General features: G+C 33.0%; 1 protein-coding gene and 1 long non-coding RNA gene across 4 annotated transcripts; both read left to right on the top strand.

The window, feature by feature from the left end:
- The first annotated feature begins 6,293 nt into the window (after positions 1–6,293).
- LOC108227124 (tubby-like F-box protein 8) lies at positions 6,294–11,498 on the top strand. 3 transcript variants are annotated; one of them, XM_017402118.2, is made up of 6 exons: positions 6,404–6,590; positions 7,039–7,084; positions 7,613–8,068; positions 8,263–8,350; positions 9,564–9,696; positions 10,564–11,498. In XM_017402118.2, exons 3-6 carry the CDS (start codon positions 7,721–7,723, stop codon positions 11,282–11,284), a joined length of 1,290 nt encoding a protein of 429 aa, XP_017257607.1. In that variant the 5' UTR covers positions 6,404–6,590; positions 7,039–7,084; positions 7,613–7,720; the 3' UTR covers positions 11,285–11,498. The 3 variants fall into 3 exon arrangements, with proteins under 3 accessions (XP_017257609.1, XP_017257607.1, XP_017257608.1); XM_017402119.2 differs by having other exon boundaries at positions 6,492–6,629; XM_017402120.2 differs by lacking the exons at positions 6,404–6,590; positions 7,039–7,084 and adding an exon at positions 6,294–6,378.
- A 2,632-nt stretch (positions 11,499–14,130) lies between these two features.
- Positions 14,131–16,525, top strand: LOC108227128 (uncharacterized). The gene is made up of 2 exons (XR_001807804.2): positions 14,131–15,926; positions 16,058–16,525. It is a non-coding gene; the product is annotated as an uncharacterized LOC108227128 (long non-coding RNA).
- Positions 16,526–17,315: the final 790 nt, after the last annotated feature.

Raw genomic sequence — 17,315 nt, forward strand, 5'->3', positions numbered from 1 at the left:
AATACATCTTATTTCATTAACTAAAATAAAATTTACAAAGATTCAATACTACTCTGAATTAATATATTGTTCCCACAAATGCTCAATTAATACATCTCGAAGTGCAATATGAGCTTTTTTATTTTTTATTTTTCGATATCGTCCAAGAAATTGTTGAAATCGAGCATTGCAATGAGTTGTTAATTTGAATTATTTTAAGAGTATTTAATTTTATCACATTTCATAATTAATATATATGATTATTTAAGTAAAATATATTAAATATAATTTATAAATATTTAATAAGTATATTAACATAAAATCATTTAATTAACTAATTATACAAAAGATAAAAAGTTATTATTATATTATTAAAAAGATTTAGGCCGGTAAATAGTGCCGGCCTAAACTTAGGCCACTCCTGCTCACCGGCCTAAATTTAGACCAAGATTTAGATCATTATTGAGAAAATTTAGACCGAAACCGGACTAAATTTGAACTTTTAAGCCACTGATGAATTTGCCCTGACAGAACTAATGAGTCGCTAAGTAAAAAATCTTAAGCGGCTTTGTTGGTTGATTGTTTGGCTTTAGCGTTTGCAAAGTCAGTCGTATTAAAGTCCAGAGCGGCAAACGAAGCGTGAAAGAAGGCAAAAGCTAAAGGTAGAAATAGGAGTCACTTCCTTTTTCCTGTTAATCATCTATTTGGACCGGTTTTTATCTATGCACATGCATTTTGTTTTGTTTTTCATTTCCGATTAGACGGCCAACGATTTTTGTCATTTCTCGCACCTCTACCTAACGTACATATTTATTTTTACACTTTTCACCTACATTTTACTTTGTTGTTAACATGAATTATATTTTAAGTGAATTCAATTTTTCTAGTGACAAATATAATTGAAGAACCAAATTTATTAAGAAAAGAAAATTATTAAGTGCCTAGTAAATTTTAACTCAAGAAACGGGCGACTAGCCAACCTTTTTTCATAAACAGAAAGGTCACTTGTTTAAGTCCCGCCAGTTAGCTTAATAATTGGAAATTTGCAAGGAATGGTGAAAAATATTTATTTCAAACAAATAAAATATATTATAAAGCTACTTATATGCATAATTGAATAAATGCGCTCACTTAATTCGCAATGGGGAAAAGCGTAAACAAGGCAAGACTTGACTTTGGTGGAGAAAGAGACATGCAAATTATTGAGAGAAATGCCCGTTACATGGTGTCAAAATACAATACACTGCCATCGATTTAAGATTACTTCGGATAATAAAATATAAATATGTTCAGATTTCGATAATACAGTATCATGATGAAAGATCCATATTAGATTTTATTTTAAACTAAATAAACAACTTATGTACTATCGGAAGTTAGTTGTAAGAATTATCGGAATATTCTGATAATACTAACAATTCTTACAACTTCAATTATCGGGAGTTAGAATGAAAGTAACTTCTATAATACTAACTTATTAATTATTATTAGATATATTTTTTGGCATTTAATAAAATACAAAATTTGACAAAAAAAATATATTTATAAATTTCACTAATACAGTTTAATTTCACTAGTACAGTATACACTGCTAAAATGTCGTTTATTTATTACAAATCTAGTTTCGTCATCGTACACGTTTCAGAAAGCATAGAAAGATAAGACGTATTTAATTACACCCAAGCGTGTATTAGGAAGAAAGTCACTGGATACATCTTTTTTTTGCTTAACAAGGTGGCATGTCTAATCCAGTGAGAATATATAATTCGGCCGGATTATTTAAATGGGATTAAAAAACAACAAGTTGGCAACAACCACAACCAGAACCTCGTTGGTTTTCAGGTAAATCATGTAAACAAGGACCCAGTTTTCTGAGCTTAAAATTTTAATTTTATTATCTGAAATATTATGCACACAATTATCGAAGAATGCATACAATGCATGGATTTTTTAAATATACTAGAAATTTAATACAGAAGAATTCAATCAACTACTCCCGAAAGTTCCAAGTGAAAAGAACCAGGCACGAGAGTGAGGTGAATAACAAGATCCAAACACTAGAATAAGCGAAAAATAAAAAACAAAAACAAAATATTCCTTGAATGGGAAGAGGGTACATCCGAATTTCCAAACAGCCAAACATGGCGTTAGCTCATGGATAATATCTCCGTTACTCTAGCGTATTTGGGGGCATTTCGGATAGAATCCTGATACTATTATATTTGGTCGGAAAAAACGGATGGAATGAAATAGAGGTGACTAGAAATAAATGAAAATAGTAGAGGTAAGAGTAAATTATTGAAAAAAATTAAATGAATGCAAACTTGTTATGATGATATAAAGAATATAATAGAGAAATGAATGAAATTTATAAATATTCGTTCATAATATAGTTCAATTTTCATTTAATTCTTTTCATATATATTCACCTCAACCAAATAAAGCACAAATGATTTTTTTCATAAGATAATATAATATATGATTTACATTTACAATAATAAAACAAACTACAATAATAAAACAAACCAAGAAATTAAAAAAAAAAGATATTAATTTTATTTCGACTATAATAGTAAATTAATTTATTGATAATGTGACAATTTTGATATTCATTGTTGGAATATTAATAGCCTACTGCGCTTTTCATGACGGTGAGACATATATTTTGACAACGGACCAAATCTCGATTTTTTTCAAAATTTAGATCAAGTTCTTGGTTTCGAATTTAAAAATAAGTCAAAAAATGTTATCCCAAATGTAACAGTTTGGATGATACATAAGTTCATTGCACGCCTCCAAAAAATCACAATTTATTTATTGATGTGTCGTGCAATTGATAATGGATTTATATTTTATAAAGTGAAAGAAAATCTCTATTTTGTAGACGTGAGACTAAAATGTTATATAAACACACAACTTCTTAGAGTTAGAATTTATTTATGGGAACTTATTCACAATCAATACTGAGAAAGCATGTGTCCATCACTCCAGCAATGGCACCAAAAATGAAATCAGAAGTCCATAAGATTAAAAATAAGGAGTCATACAAAGAATTTATTTGTTTTCTTGCAATTTGTGTGATAAATTTCAAAATCAGATATAAACAATTCTCATATACGAATCATGGTGTCAAGCATTAATATTAGAAGAGAAACTATTTTGTAACTTTATTGTAAATGATTAAAATACTTATTTTATATAAATTACACATTTGAAAGTAAATATGTCCTCTGAAAGACATAAACAAGTAAAAATAATCAACTATATCAAATTGTGCACAACTAACGGAAATAAATAGGTATAAACAATCAATTATATCAGATTATGTTGTATAAATAGTCCGATCTGTCCTATATAACGACTCCGGTCTCATATAACGACTCCGATCTGTCCTATGTAACGACTTACAGTTTCAATATACAACGTTTGTAATGTAACAAGTTGTTATGACTGAATAGTATAATATAATAAGCTCACATAACATTTATCCGGTGGGGAAAAAACGTTAAACATAAAAAATCTAAAGACGAGGTAATTTTTACTGAATGATATTGTAGCACCTCATATATATACATCAAAACTTAGTAAACTGTCTAGCATTTTTTTATCATGTGTATGCTACTAATGTTAGATAACCGTTCCCTTTACATGTAATTGTGTACTACCCCACTAGATTCTTTACAGTTTCCTTTTTAAGCAGTCCTACTCATTTTTTTACATTACAAAACTTTTCTAAAATAGTTAATGAGTCCCATCACTTTCTCACCTTTTCCTCTCTTTTTTTTCACACTATTTTTACTCCAATATCTCTCTTTTATATATTTAAAATCAATGGGTCCCACCACTTCACCCACTTTTCTTTCTCTTTTCCAATACTTTATACATATTTGTTAATCTCCGTGCTCAAAACCAATGTAAAGAATTGGGTGGAACGAGGGAGTACATAACAAGAATTGCAAAATAAGCATGCACAAGAAAATGCATCCAAAAAAAAAAGTATGCACGCAGAAAATTTTAATCAAGTTTGACCTCAAATAAACTGTAATGATATTTGTCTAAATTCTAGGGGTGAGCGTGGTTCGGTTCGGGGCGGTTTTAAGGTAGAACGGAACCGGAACCGCGAATCTTCAGTTTTTAAAATTAAAAACCGCAACCGCAACCGAACCGTCGGATCGGTTTCGGTTTCAAAAACCTCGGTTCGGTTTTAGTCGGTTCGGTTTCGGTTATAAAACCGCAAGAAATGAGAAAAGGAAAAAAATTACGTATTGAATTTTTAGAAATTATTTTACAACATTAAAAGTTATCTTTTTGTATCTTTACGGTATTAGATCGATGAAAGAGTTCAAGGCTGCGAGTCTATGATTTTGATAGTATGTTTCGTACTACTCTTTTGGATAAAATTTAAGGCATGTAAAAAGAATCGAACCTAATTCAAGTATTCTCCTACCTATACCAAACTCTAATCTAAATTTTATATATTAATTAGTTATGGTTCATGATATATTAATATAAATATATGCATATATTTATCTTAATACACACGTGTATAATGTACATATATAAATATAATATATTTATATTTATATATGTATTATAATTTATAAATAATATTTATTTATTTATTTTATATAATCGGTTCGGTTTATTTCGGTTCGGTTTTAATCTAAAATCGGAACCGCAACCATTAGAATCGGTTCGGTTTTTTAATTTGCGATTTCGGTTCGGTGCGGTTTTATACGGTTCGATTTTCATCGGTTTTTAACGGTTTCGGTTCGGTTTAGATTTCAATTCGGTTTTTTGCTCACCCCTACTAAATTCCTTACAAACTTGATAAGTGAACGTAATTGTTATTATTTTAGCAAACAACTAGCATAAAAATCCGTGCAAGGCACAGAACGCTAATCTGTATTGTATTTTATATCATTATTTTGTGTAATTATCTTATTTAGAACATGCGTATTATTTATCTGTTTCTCTGTAAAATATGTGAGTTTGATTCCTTTGTTTAAGCGAGTGAAAATATAATATTTACTATTTAGCAATAATAATATTAATCACCATATTTTAAAAATTTATTACGGATCATAAACATATTTGGACATATTAGCTCATGTTGTCAAATCACAATTAAGTTTCAAGATATTACAAGAATTCTTGTAATGCATATATAATTTTCGATAGTTTGATTGTGATTAGAGAACAATGTATCACTATCTCACGCTCTTATTTTCATTTTATATAAGCAGTTTTATATGTGTCATAATATATTTAAAGTGTATGGAGGATTCGAATATTTTGATAATACTTAAGATTATTCGGACTCAACGTGTAATTTTTAATGTTTAAGACTGAATCAACCTGAAAGTGTGTAGAATTAGAAATGTTTAAGATCGAATCAACATGAAAGTGTGTAAATAAATGAAATTTATGGGATTCACTCAAGCGATTATGATTGCGAAATTTAAATAAAAAGTCAAAAATCAAAACACGTGAATATTTTTTGTGTTAATTGATCAAAATTTACATGAATTAATTGCTTGATTAATGACTTCTAATTTTTTGTAGCCACAAATTTGTTAGTGATACTTTTATAAATGAAATTTTAATGTAAGATGATAAGCGTAATTAATGTCATTATTTTATGTGTTATTAGAGCATTCAATAACATTAGATAATTTTAGTGAATTAAATGAATTTTTTGGCTGGTATTCTTCTAACTATATGATGAATAAGGGTATATCAGACATTTCACAGCTATTTTCTTGATACTTTTTGCCCTTAGTTGCCTTATTATATATATATATAAAGTAGAAGTAGATAGATGAATAGAATAACAATATATTGCTATGGTAAAAGGTCTACGAACTACCGTCAAACCTCTTTAAATTAATAATGTTGGGACCAACGAAAAAAATTACTTTATCGAGTTTATTAATTTATTGAGAGTAAAAATACACTATCTAAAAATACACTATCTACATTCTGTTGGGACTAAAAAAAATATTATTTTAATAAAAATATTACTTTATCGATTATTACTTAATCATAGTTGAACGGTAACAAACAACATGTACTGAGGTCAGTTTTACGCAACAATTACAACAACGAATTTCCTTTTCCCAAAAGAAAATTTACAACAAAAAAGGCAGTTTCAATTTAAAAACCGGCCAAACACGCCCTAATTCGAGGTTAATAAAAAACAGCAACTGTTTATATCGGCAACTTCCGTTAAAGCGTTGTTTGTCAGAGACTTTGGTGTGTGTATACATACAATCTCTATCTCCATCTGTATCGCAATACGAATGCACAGTGCCCCAAGGCCCCCAACTCACAATCTCAAAAAGTCAACACCATGTTAGTCGTTGGTTGCTTTCTAGCCAGGTTTTGATGATGTAGTGGGTACTATTATTCTATTTCTTATTTTTTGTATTAAATAAAAAAATTAATTTTATGTACATGATTAGACTTTTTTACCATCTTTCTTTGGTTAGTTGAACTAGATTTAGGTGATATAAATGACTTTCGGGTCTGACCCACTCATTCTTTTCTGATATGCTTCTCTTCTCTCTGTCAAAGATCTCATTTTTATTCACAATCTTAGCTTCTTGTAGGTATATGCACTTGCCTTTTCTTCATTTTCTTCTCTTTAGGTATGTAGATCTGTCATTCTTTGTTTTTCTGATCAAAAGATTCAAGCTTTTTGGTGTTTTATGTTCAAGATGAGTCTTTCAGATCTTGTTATGTGAGTTTTTTGGGGGTTTTGTTCTTAATAATGTTTTAATTTCAGTGGTTTTGATTTTTGGTTCACTGGCTCACAAGAAAAAAAGTAAAAAATTTCTTACTTTTTAATTTTAATTTATGGTCTTCTGTTTTTTGCAAGACTTGGGTAGGTTTTTGCCAGTTTTAGTTTGTGATTTATTGATGTTTGAAGGTAGATATGCTTGTTGATTGTGAATTGTTGGGCTGATTTTCAATGGGTCAATTTTGACTTTTTCAAGTAATTTGTATAGTCTGTATATATTTTCTATCTGATTTCTGAACTTGAGTTGATGGATGCAGATCTTAAAGTTGCTGTAGGGATTTGAAAAAATTGTGTAGTAAGCAGGTTAGACTCCTCATCCTTTGTGCCTTTCCTCATAGCTATATGTTTAATTTTACACTTTGATATGCTCGTAAACATACAACCTGGTCAAGTTAAGATTTCTGTTGTGAACTGAGAATCAGGTACATATATGATATATGTATGTTTTATTGAATTGCATCTTGAAGAGTTGAAATATAATGTACAAATGAAACCAAGCCTGCATTTGATTTGTTATTTGTTTCGGCGTATTGTTGTATGAGTGTACTGAATCAAATATTTGTTCACAAGATTAGGCTAAAATCAACAACCTTAGCCCTTTTTAGTGGAACTGTAAGAGTAAAAGACCTTGATAAATATCAGAAAGATGCAAGTAAAAAAAGTTTCTCAATTTAGTCTAGTTTAAAGTCACTATGAAGGTGTCTTTTATCTACTCATCTTCTTTTCTTTTCTTTTTTCCTTTAGATGCCGTTTCGATTTCTCCCTTCTCTTTATCTGAGAATATAAGTCTTTGCCTCATAAATCTAATTCACCTGTCATATTTTATTGCAGCTTTATTCACATGTGAAGTGTAATAAAATTATAGAAATAGAGTGAAAGTAGTTGTGACTAGAGTTCTGAAAGTGAGTTTCAATTGCCACCAGTTAGATTTGGAGATAAATGTCATTTCGCAGTATAGTTCGTGACGTGCGAGATAGTATTGGGAGCTTATCCAGGCGAAGTTTTGATGTAAGGGTGTCAGGTCATCACAGAGGAAAATCACATGGTTCATTTAATGAACTCAATGATCACCCTGTCATAGTACAGAACAGTCGCTGGGCTAATCTACCTCCTGAGCTACTTTATGATGTCATTAAAAGGCTAGAGGAGAGTGAAAGTACATGGCCAGGTCGAAAGCATGTTGTTGCATGCTCTGCTGTTTGCAAATCATGGAGGAGTATGTGCAAGGATATTGTTAGAAACCCAGAGTTCTGTGGGAAGCTGACATTTCCAGTTTCTCTGAAACAGGTAGCTTTTTATGTCTTTGTTTATGTTTATTGCTTACTAAGAGTACAAGATACTACACGCTGTTTCTTATAAACGACTTACGTTTTGTCTTGGAGTGTGATGTACTTCTATTTGACTATTTCCAACGTAGTAGTTCTTTGCGACAAATGTTATGGTATGACGACAAAGCTAAACCACATTTATTGTCTTTTCAGCCAGGATCTCGTGATGGGGCTATTCAGTGCTTTATAAAGCGGGATAAGTCTAATTTGACTTACCACCTTTTTCTCTGTCTTAGCCCTGGTGAGTGATCTCTTCCAGTCTTAAAGAAGATAAATCTTTGTGCTTTAATGTTCTTGTGATGCACATATCTTAAATGATTCTCTCAACAGAGGAATATAGAAAGGCTACTGAGAATTATTGTCTAGAGCAGTGGCGGACCTACAGTCAATGTAGTGGGGGCATGGGCCCCCAGTGAACTTCTGGCCCAAACTTATATTTGAGATAACTTAGCTACTGCCCTTGCAAGTTTATGCTAATGGATAACTGTATAAGCATGAATGAAAGAAAAGTAGCCAAGCTCTCTCGACTTTATAACTTGTTTTATGTCTACAACGTATATGCACATCTTTTACTCAAATTATTTCAAGCCATTTAATATATCTTTTATTTTATTATATCTTGTTTAAAAAAAAATTGTTGTGCCCCCAATGACATTTATTCCTGGGTCCGCCACTGGTCTAGAGTACCATCGTAATCTAATAATATCACTTAGATTGTCAGTATTGGTTATAAATCTGTTAATCTTTTTGTTGTCAAGGAAAGAGATAAATATACTTATTTAGCAGCACTCCAATTATTTGCGGGATTGCATTTATTGCTTGGCTTATTGGGAACAAAATGATATATAGTCTGCCCTAGTCTAGTCTGATTGGATGAATAAATTTGTCAGAAGTGGTAATAAATCTGCTATGTTTTTTGTAGTGACTCGTGAGTGAACGAAGCAAATGCGAGCTTTTATCAGTACTATAGTTTCCTATGGTTGTGTTATATCGACTTATCAAGAGCAAGATAAATTTTCCCGAATAGGATTATCTTTGTGTGCAGGGTGCAGCACATATAAATTCTTTGATTATTATAGTGAAAGGGAATTTTTGCAGCCATCTTCTGTTAGAATAGTTATTGTGTTTTATGAGTTTTTGATATCACATATATATATCTCAGATTGAGTGTCTTACTGGTTTTGAGTGTACTGGACCTTGTTGATGAACAGTCCCATACTTTTTCACTTTCTTCTGAGATTTGTTATAATGCTCATCTTGTCCAGCTTTTTAATGCGTTTTGTATTTCACATATACTGTGACATGATTCTCTTTTTATGCATTTGCTAGTGAGGTGGTATGTTTGTGCTTATATTAAGTTGTACACACACACACACACACACACACACACGTATATGTATATATATAATATTCTGTAGGTGTTGATATGCTTTTGGGACTTTTCCTTACTGTAGCTTTGCTAGTTGAAAATGGAAAGTTTCTTCTGTCTGCAAAAAGAACGCGACGAACAACTTGCACAGAATATGTGATATCTATGGATGCAGACAATATTTCAAGGTCCAGCAGCACCTACATTGGAAAGCTAAGGTAACAAGATAGAGCTGTGACTTTGATTAAGATTTTGATCTCTCTCTGGCTTAAATCTCTGAATTTTTACCTTATCTTTATATTGTCTTGATTGGTTTATTTGAAGTTATACCAAAAACACATTGGTGGACTTTAAGCTTAAATTGGTCACTTTGGAGACAGTTGAGTTATTTAAATAACGCCCTTGTTATATCCTGTGAGCTCAGAATAAGAGCTGCAGCTGCAGGCTTTTGTTTAACTCGGGGGTTAAGAATGTATAAAGAACTACTATTGGTTAAAAAGCATGTGCTGTATCCATGGCTTACATAAACAGCTGACGTGATAGGATCAAGATAATTGCAAAGAAATTGCATAATCTTGCCTTTTCATATCTAATCGAAACATAGTGGGAAAAGTCATTTGTCATTTGTCAAGCAGATATTTGCCTTGCAATGTAGTTTTACACTTTCATGAGTTTTTCTAATGTAAATCACAGACCTCTGATGATGAGCTTACTAGGTGAGTAGTTGTAACACATGGTGGGAGTCTAGTCTTTGTGTAATATTTTTTCTAGGACGTTATGCTGCTCTCATAATTAAAAATATGATTAGTTGGGTTCACCACACTGATAATATTTTTTTCGGTTGTTTGCTAATTGCTATGCATTTCTTTTAGTACGAGTCATCAATTAAATCCTCATGCATGAGGCAACATATATTCTCCATTATAATTTATAGCAATGTTTGCTTCCTTCTTAGAACTCCTAAAAACATGCAAATTTGGTGTTGTCTTTTTATAATGCTTATATCTACATATTTAATTTAAGAAATTATTTTCTAAATGCATCAAATCTTGTGTGACTGATATCATTGCTGTTGTCTGTTTCAGATCGAATTTCCTTGGCACAAAATTTATTATATATGATACCCAGCCTCCACACGCTGGTACCCATGTTCCGCCACCAGGCAGATCTAGCCGTAGATTCTATTCCAAAAAGGTCTCTCCTAAAGTCCCAACAGGCAGCTATAACATAGCTCACATCACATATGAGCTTAATGTCCTTGGCACCCGTGGTCCGAGAAGGATGCACTGCATTATGCACTCAATCCCCATCTCAGCCCTTGAGGCAGGTGGCACCGTTCCTGGGCAGCCAGAGCTCCTACCTCGCTCTGTTGATGACTCATTCCGAAGCATTTCCTTCTCAAAGTCTCTTGACCACTCAGTGGAGTTCAGCAGCTCACGCTTTTCTGAAATTGGTGCTGCTGCTGTTGCTTGCAGTGAAGATGAGGAAGGGAAATCAAAACCCTTGATTCTGAAAAACAAGGCACCGAGATGGCATGAACAGTTACAGTGCTGGTGCCTGAATTTCCGAGGACGAGTTACAGTAGCCTCTGTTAAGAACTTTCAGTTGATTGCATCCACACAGCCAACTGTCACGGCTGCACCAACAACTTCCCAGCCAGCGCAACCTGAACATGATAAAGTCATATTGCAGTTTGGTAAGGTAGGAAAAGATATGTTTACTATGGATTATCGCTACCCGTTGTCTGCTTTCCAGGCATTCGCGATCTGTTTAAGCAGTTTCGACACCAAATTGGCTTGTGAATAAAAGATTGAAAAAGAAGATTATCTTCAACTCTAGAGCTATAAAAGGATTGCATAAAGAGGAATAGCATGTCTTCTGTATTGTTAATTTCTGTTCAAGTCGTCTCCTTTAGACACCAGAGTAGGAGACTCTTGTTAGTGTCATGTTTGTTGTAAACTCAACTGTAACAGTAGCCCTATGCTCTGCTCTTTGGGTGCTTCGACCTTTCTAATCTCAATTCTATCTGTCTCATCCCCCTCCCTCCCTACCTTTATATATATGCTGTGGTTCGAATAAACACCATTTTAGCGTGATAAAACATGAGAACTATGTGTTCTGCCATTTTTTTTTTGTTGTGTTCCGCCGATTTGCTAGATTTGATCACGTGAAATCTCCTATGTGTAAACTGTGGGCAAGAGGTTGCCATCTTTGAAGTCTCTTATTGTCAACTTGGATGATATTTCATTACTGTATAGAGAGCATAATTAATCTTTTTCACAGCACAACTAGATCTAATCATTCACCTTCCTATATTCAAAAGCAATTGAAAAAAGTTAAGTTGATATGATAACTTGAGAAAGCAACAATCTTTTTTCCTCCTACACTGTTAAGGCATTAAATGTTATGGAGATCCAAGGAGATCTTCTGGTGATCACAAAATGAGGCAGAATAGGTGTAGAGAGCCATGAATATTGAATAGAATTGACACTTTCAAACAATAATTATGGGACATCAACATCAACTAGATCAAAGGCCACATTGTTTGGCCAACAACTTGTGATGGTAATGATGCAAGGAGAATTTTGCTTGGAAAAGTTTCTGATGGTATCTAGTTTCAAGAATTCGGATGGATCAAAGTTCCCGACTCTCTCAAAACCTCGAGTCATATATATGTGTTAACACTTAACACAAGCACAATGAGTTTTTTTTTTATCAATGAAGTAAAAATGGGATGTAAAACAAAGGTTTGCATCAACTCCCAGGGAAATACCAGACTTGTGGGAAGAAAAAAGAGTATTTTTACTGTGAAGAAGCCTTGTATGTAGGACAAGACTCAAGAGTGCAAGGCAAGATTGGATATGCTGGTAGGAAAAGAAAGATATATACCAAGCAGAAACTAGTAACATCAGCTAGGGCCAGTCATTAAGAACCCAGAAAAGTCTCCATTAATGCCTTATCTACAAGCAAGACACTTTGCACACTTAGACTGGAGGATTAATACAGTAGTAGTTTTACTCCCATCAATACAGCAGAAAAGTGGCACCCTCAGTTGCTACAGTAAGTAATGCCTTGAGAATAGGTCTTGATCCTGAAAAAACTTCAAATACGCGGTGCAAGCCTGCAAGGGCATGTATCTGACAGGATCAAGAACATTTCCTCCACGCGGCTTCGATGTGTTGTGTATAAATTGATCAGAATAGCACAATGCAGTAATGTATGGGTTCCAAAAAATCAAGATTGCTATTGTTAAGAACGTCAAGAAGGTGATGCTGCCAAGACAAATCGACGGATGCCTAGAAATTAAAAAATCCGCAAATAGCTGCAGAGGGAAACCTACAGGGATGCAAATTTATGATTCATATGAATTAGAGGTGATACCATCTGGTCAGTATCAGTTAAGATATTGGTAGGAGCCCAGAATCTGTAACCAATGACACGTCATATATGCAGCTGCATGACAGCTGTTGCAAGCCACTCGGGCCAAGAAATAAATTTGCATGTGAATTTACGATATGAATGTGGATGACTAGTTACGATATGAGTTAACATTCCATGTATTTTAAGATATGAATGTGGATGACTAGTTGCGATCATAAAATCAATCAAAATATAAATTTTGGTGTATCCACTGAAATTAAATTAATTTGTCAAAATAACTAATTCATGTATCATCTTTTTGCAGGAAAAATTGATAATGCAGCATCACCTTCTGCAAGAATATTACTAGTACTACTCAAGTAACGCCCAGCTAGGCATGTCAACGGGTCGGGTTTGGATCATCAGTCTAAATCCATATCCATATCCATTTATTTTATCGGATTTGAATTCGGATCGGATTGGGACAAGATTTTTTAAAGACCAATCCATATCCAGATCCATTAGGAACACGGATCACGGATCGGATATTCGAATCCATTTAACTTTTTTTGATTTTTTTAGATTTAAAAATATTTTAAAAAAATTCATGTCGGTGATTCTTCAAGTTCCGGAAGGACAAGATTAAAACGAGATTTCATGATGCAAGTAGCATGATATATTTTCATCTATAAAAAATATCACAAATTAAGTTAGAAAAAAAAAATACACAAAATGATATAATTTCGAGGATACTAGTTGCTCTAACTTTTAAACTCATACATACTCCTTTTGTTTGTTAATATACGACATTTGACTTTTTGGTACACATTTTTAAGTATTTTGAAAGGTTAGTTAAAAGTATTTTTAATATTTTCTTTTTCTGAATAAAAATATATAATCAATATTTCAATTTACAAAAAAATTCATTTAAAAATAATATTTTATACTATCCGATCAACCCACCTAAAAATATGTGCTCAAGTCAAAAGTGTCGTATAAAAAAACCAGAGGGAGTCCTAATTATTTAAATGATTAATCAAACATACCATCCCGGACTCACATAAATGCTATCCAGTCACTAATACAATTCAAAAAATTTATAATATATATATATATTCCACCGGATCGGGTTATTAACGGATCAGATCACCTTAAATACATATCCGCTTTATTTATTATCAGATTTTTTTATCGGATCAGATTTCAGATCGAATTTATTTTTGATCCCAGATCGGCTCGGATCGGGGCGGAGCTCCGGTCCATGGACAAACCTACGCCCAGCTCAGCTAGCATATAAACAAACATTTATATATTTGAATCATAAAACAAAACGTAAAGCACCCAATTTTAAGTACAAAGTCTATTCTTTAAGATTTTGATAGTCTATTGCTCTTAAAGTTCCTTCCTTTCTGGAGTTTTTGAGAATCCAAGGACTTGATATATACACTTGTTTAAACCCCAACTCAAGATTTTCTTGCAATTGAAAATTTAAGGTATGCGCTGTTTAGCATTGCTGTTTTCTGTTTTTTAAGTTTCTATTATATGGGTTTTGCATTTGTATTGCTCTAGGTTCAGAAAGTTCATGTCTTTTCTTATGTTTTTGTATCTTCTGGGAAATTGATTCTGACCCTATTGCATCTTAGAGGGTTTTTTACTTGTATATGGTAATTGGGTTTTGATTATATTGGTGGTTATATTGGGGGTCACCCTGTTTGTATCTGGATGTTGTTGTAGTGTTTATTGAGTTGTCTTTAGATAGTTTGTGGGAGATTTTGTTTGAATTGGGAAAATGCCTTCTACGGATAGCCCGGGTTTATCAATGCCATTCGCTACATTTCGTCGATCAGTTTTTGGTTTAGGGAATGATAGAATTCATTCCTTGGAATCGAATCGTAGTCCACTTGTCCAAAACACTGAGTTTGAGTCATTTCAGAATAAAGTCTATAAGAGATTTCATGATCTCTCGATTGCCAACTGCCAAGGCTGATGAGTTTCTTTCACTTACATGGATAAGTAAGTTACTTGATACCTTGATTGATTTCCAAGAGGAATTTAGGGTCCTATTATGTAAGTATAAGGTTGATATGTCGAAACCGCCTTTAGACAAGATGATTCTGATTACTTTGAGAGGAGCATCAAGGTGCTTGACATATGTAATGCAACTAGAGATGGGGTTGATATGATTAGGCTTTGGAACAAGCATTTGGATATGGTTCTAAGTGCTTTTGGTTCTCGACAAAGGATCATTGGTGAAGGCACGTTTCGTCGAGCAAGAAAAGCTTTGACAGAGTTAGCACTCGTGATGCTTGATGATAAGGGCTACGGGAGTGTTGTCTCACACATGAATAAGGTCTTTTGGGTGGCATAATAAGGGGAAAGAACAGCACTATCGTTTACAAGGACACTCAAGGTCTCTGTCTTGGAGTGTATCACATTCGTGGTCAGCAACAAAGCAGCTTCAATCCATTGCAAACACAGTAGTTCCACCGCGTGCTCATGAGATCACAGAAACTAAAGGGCTTGCAGTTCCCATCTTCACAATGAGTTTTGTGCACATGTTTGTACTGTGGGCTCTGGTTGCTGCTATTCCTTGTCAAGATCGCAGCCTTCAAATTCATTTCTCTATTCCAAGGCAGTTTTCATGGTCAACTCCTTTTTACTTGATTCATGTCAGGATCATGGATGAATCTAAGAAGAGAGATCACAGAAGCTCCATTGGGTTACTTCAGGAGATATATCAGCTAGAAAGTAGTGTTAGACGCATCACAGATATTGTAGATTCTGCCCACTTTCCTATGACAGAGCAACAAAAGGAAGAATCGAAGTCTGCGGTTAAGGAGATAACTTTGGTATGTGAAGCTTGTAAAGATGGAATGGATCCCCTTGAACGACAAATAAGGGAAGTGTTTCGCAGAATTATGAGTTTCCGGATTGAGGGTCTTGCAATACTAGGGAGGGAAGACTAGCCTTGTTAATTCAGACCACCACTAATGAACAGCAAAAAAAAAGAAGAATATCGGACGAATCTGGGAATTAGTGTTTTGACCAGCCTCGCTCAGAAAATGTTCTCCCTATTGTTATTTAGCAGGTACTTTCTTTATTTACAAGCATACCTCACATAATGTAAAGAATATACGAGTGTTTATATTGGACCATCCTAAACTGGGTGTTATCCAAATTAATTGATTGGTTTCTTCTTGTTTATTTCTCTTTCGCAAGGTTTGATTGAAGGAGCAAGTTTGTGTATATGAGAAGATTCTTTTAAAGGATATACGCACACACACCATTGCTTATCTGTTTTTATTGTATATCATCTTGGCCTTCCATTGATGATGATTATGAATATGAGAAGTTGATTTGAGTTTGTTTTAATCTTTTGGTGCGCACTGCACAATGCACTGCACTATGGTAGATGTTTTGAACGGCGATTGAGATGATTCATTGACAAAAGTAAGAGTTTGTCGGATGTGGGAGTAGACTGTTATCTCATGAATTTAAATTGATGTTTTTGCGGACAACCAATTCAAAGAATTTGGAGGAAGGAGTCACTAATATACACCTGCATGGATTGGAATTAATATGTCCCGACATGATTAATGTTCGTATAACTAGAACATAATGTTTATCCCTATTAAAACTGGGGATGTTTTCGGATTTGCATATCAATATCTTGTTGATTTTTACGTACTTATGTTTTTGCAAACTTATTGTCCGTTTTATTGGTCAATCAATGTATATGGCTAGATGTCATCAATCAGTTCTGTTAAAGAGCTGTATGCTTTTTACATGTAGGGCATGGTGTATATGTTTAAGAAGTAGTGTTTGAAAATTAATGACAATGTTCTTGAAAAACATGCTTACTTTAAAAAAAAAAAACACAACTAAAAGTAAGGTTCGTCATGCCTTCGATCGTTGATTATATGTAGAAATTCATTTTTATTTTTCACTCATGAATTAAAGTCCAATTTTGTAATTTCATATATTAATATTGGTATTGTATCGAGATGTTTATAATATAAAATTTATTTTACTCTGCAAATACTAATTTTGAGTCATTAATATAATTTTTATACGCCGCCGCAACGCGCGGCTTCTCAACTAGTATAGAACTTATAGTGAATTATTATATTGATAATGTGACAATTCTGATATTATTTTTTCTACTTTCTTTTTATTTATATTTTATTTTATCTGATAAAAAAGTTGGATATTGAGTTGCAGAGAAGTGAATATAATTAGAGGGAAGTGAATATTATATTTATTAATAATTTAAAGAATAACTAGATACTTTTTTTAACTAAGACACTTTTAGATGAGAGGAAACTCTTGAATTTTCAAAAAGCTGTTATAAATATATTAGAGCACTATTTTTTCACATCTCTTTAAATTTAAAATTAAGGATTTTTGTATAACTCATCGACAATGCTCTTAGTTTATTCATTGCTAGATTATAAATTACCTACTGTACTTTTTATGA

This window comes from Daucus carota, chromosome 6, assembly GCF_001625215.2.
Source record: "Daucus carota subsp. sativus chromosome 6, DH1 v3.0, whole genome shotgun sequence".
NCBI lineage: Eukaryota > Viridiplantae > Streptophyta > Magnoliopsida > Apiales > Apiaceae > Daucus > Daucus carota.

What these genes read in the sequence shown, in the direction of transcription:
- LOC108227124 (XM_017402120.2), top strand. Translation starts at nt 7,721, where the DNA reads ATGTCATTTCGCAGTATAGTTCGTGACGTGCGAGATAGTATTGGGAGC. An exon ending in TTTTCTCTGTCTTAGCCCTG is followed by an intron (nt 8,351 to 9,563) that starts GTGAGTGATCTC and finishes TCCTTACTGTAG; the next exon opens with CTTTGCTAGTTGAAAATGGA. An exon ending in ACCTACATTGGAAAGCTAAG is followed by an intron (nt 9,697 to 10,563) that starts GTAACAAGATAG and finishes TGTCTGTTTCAG; the next exon opens with ATCGAATTTCCTTGGCACAA.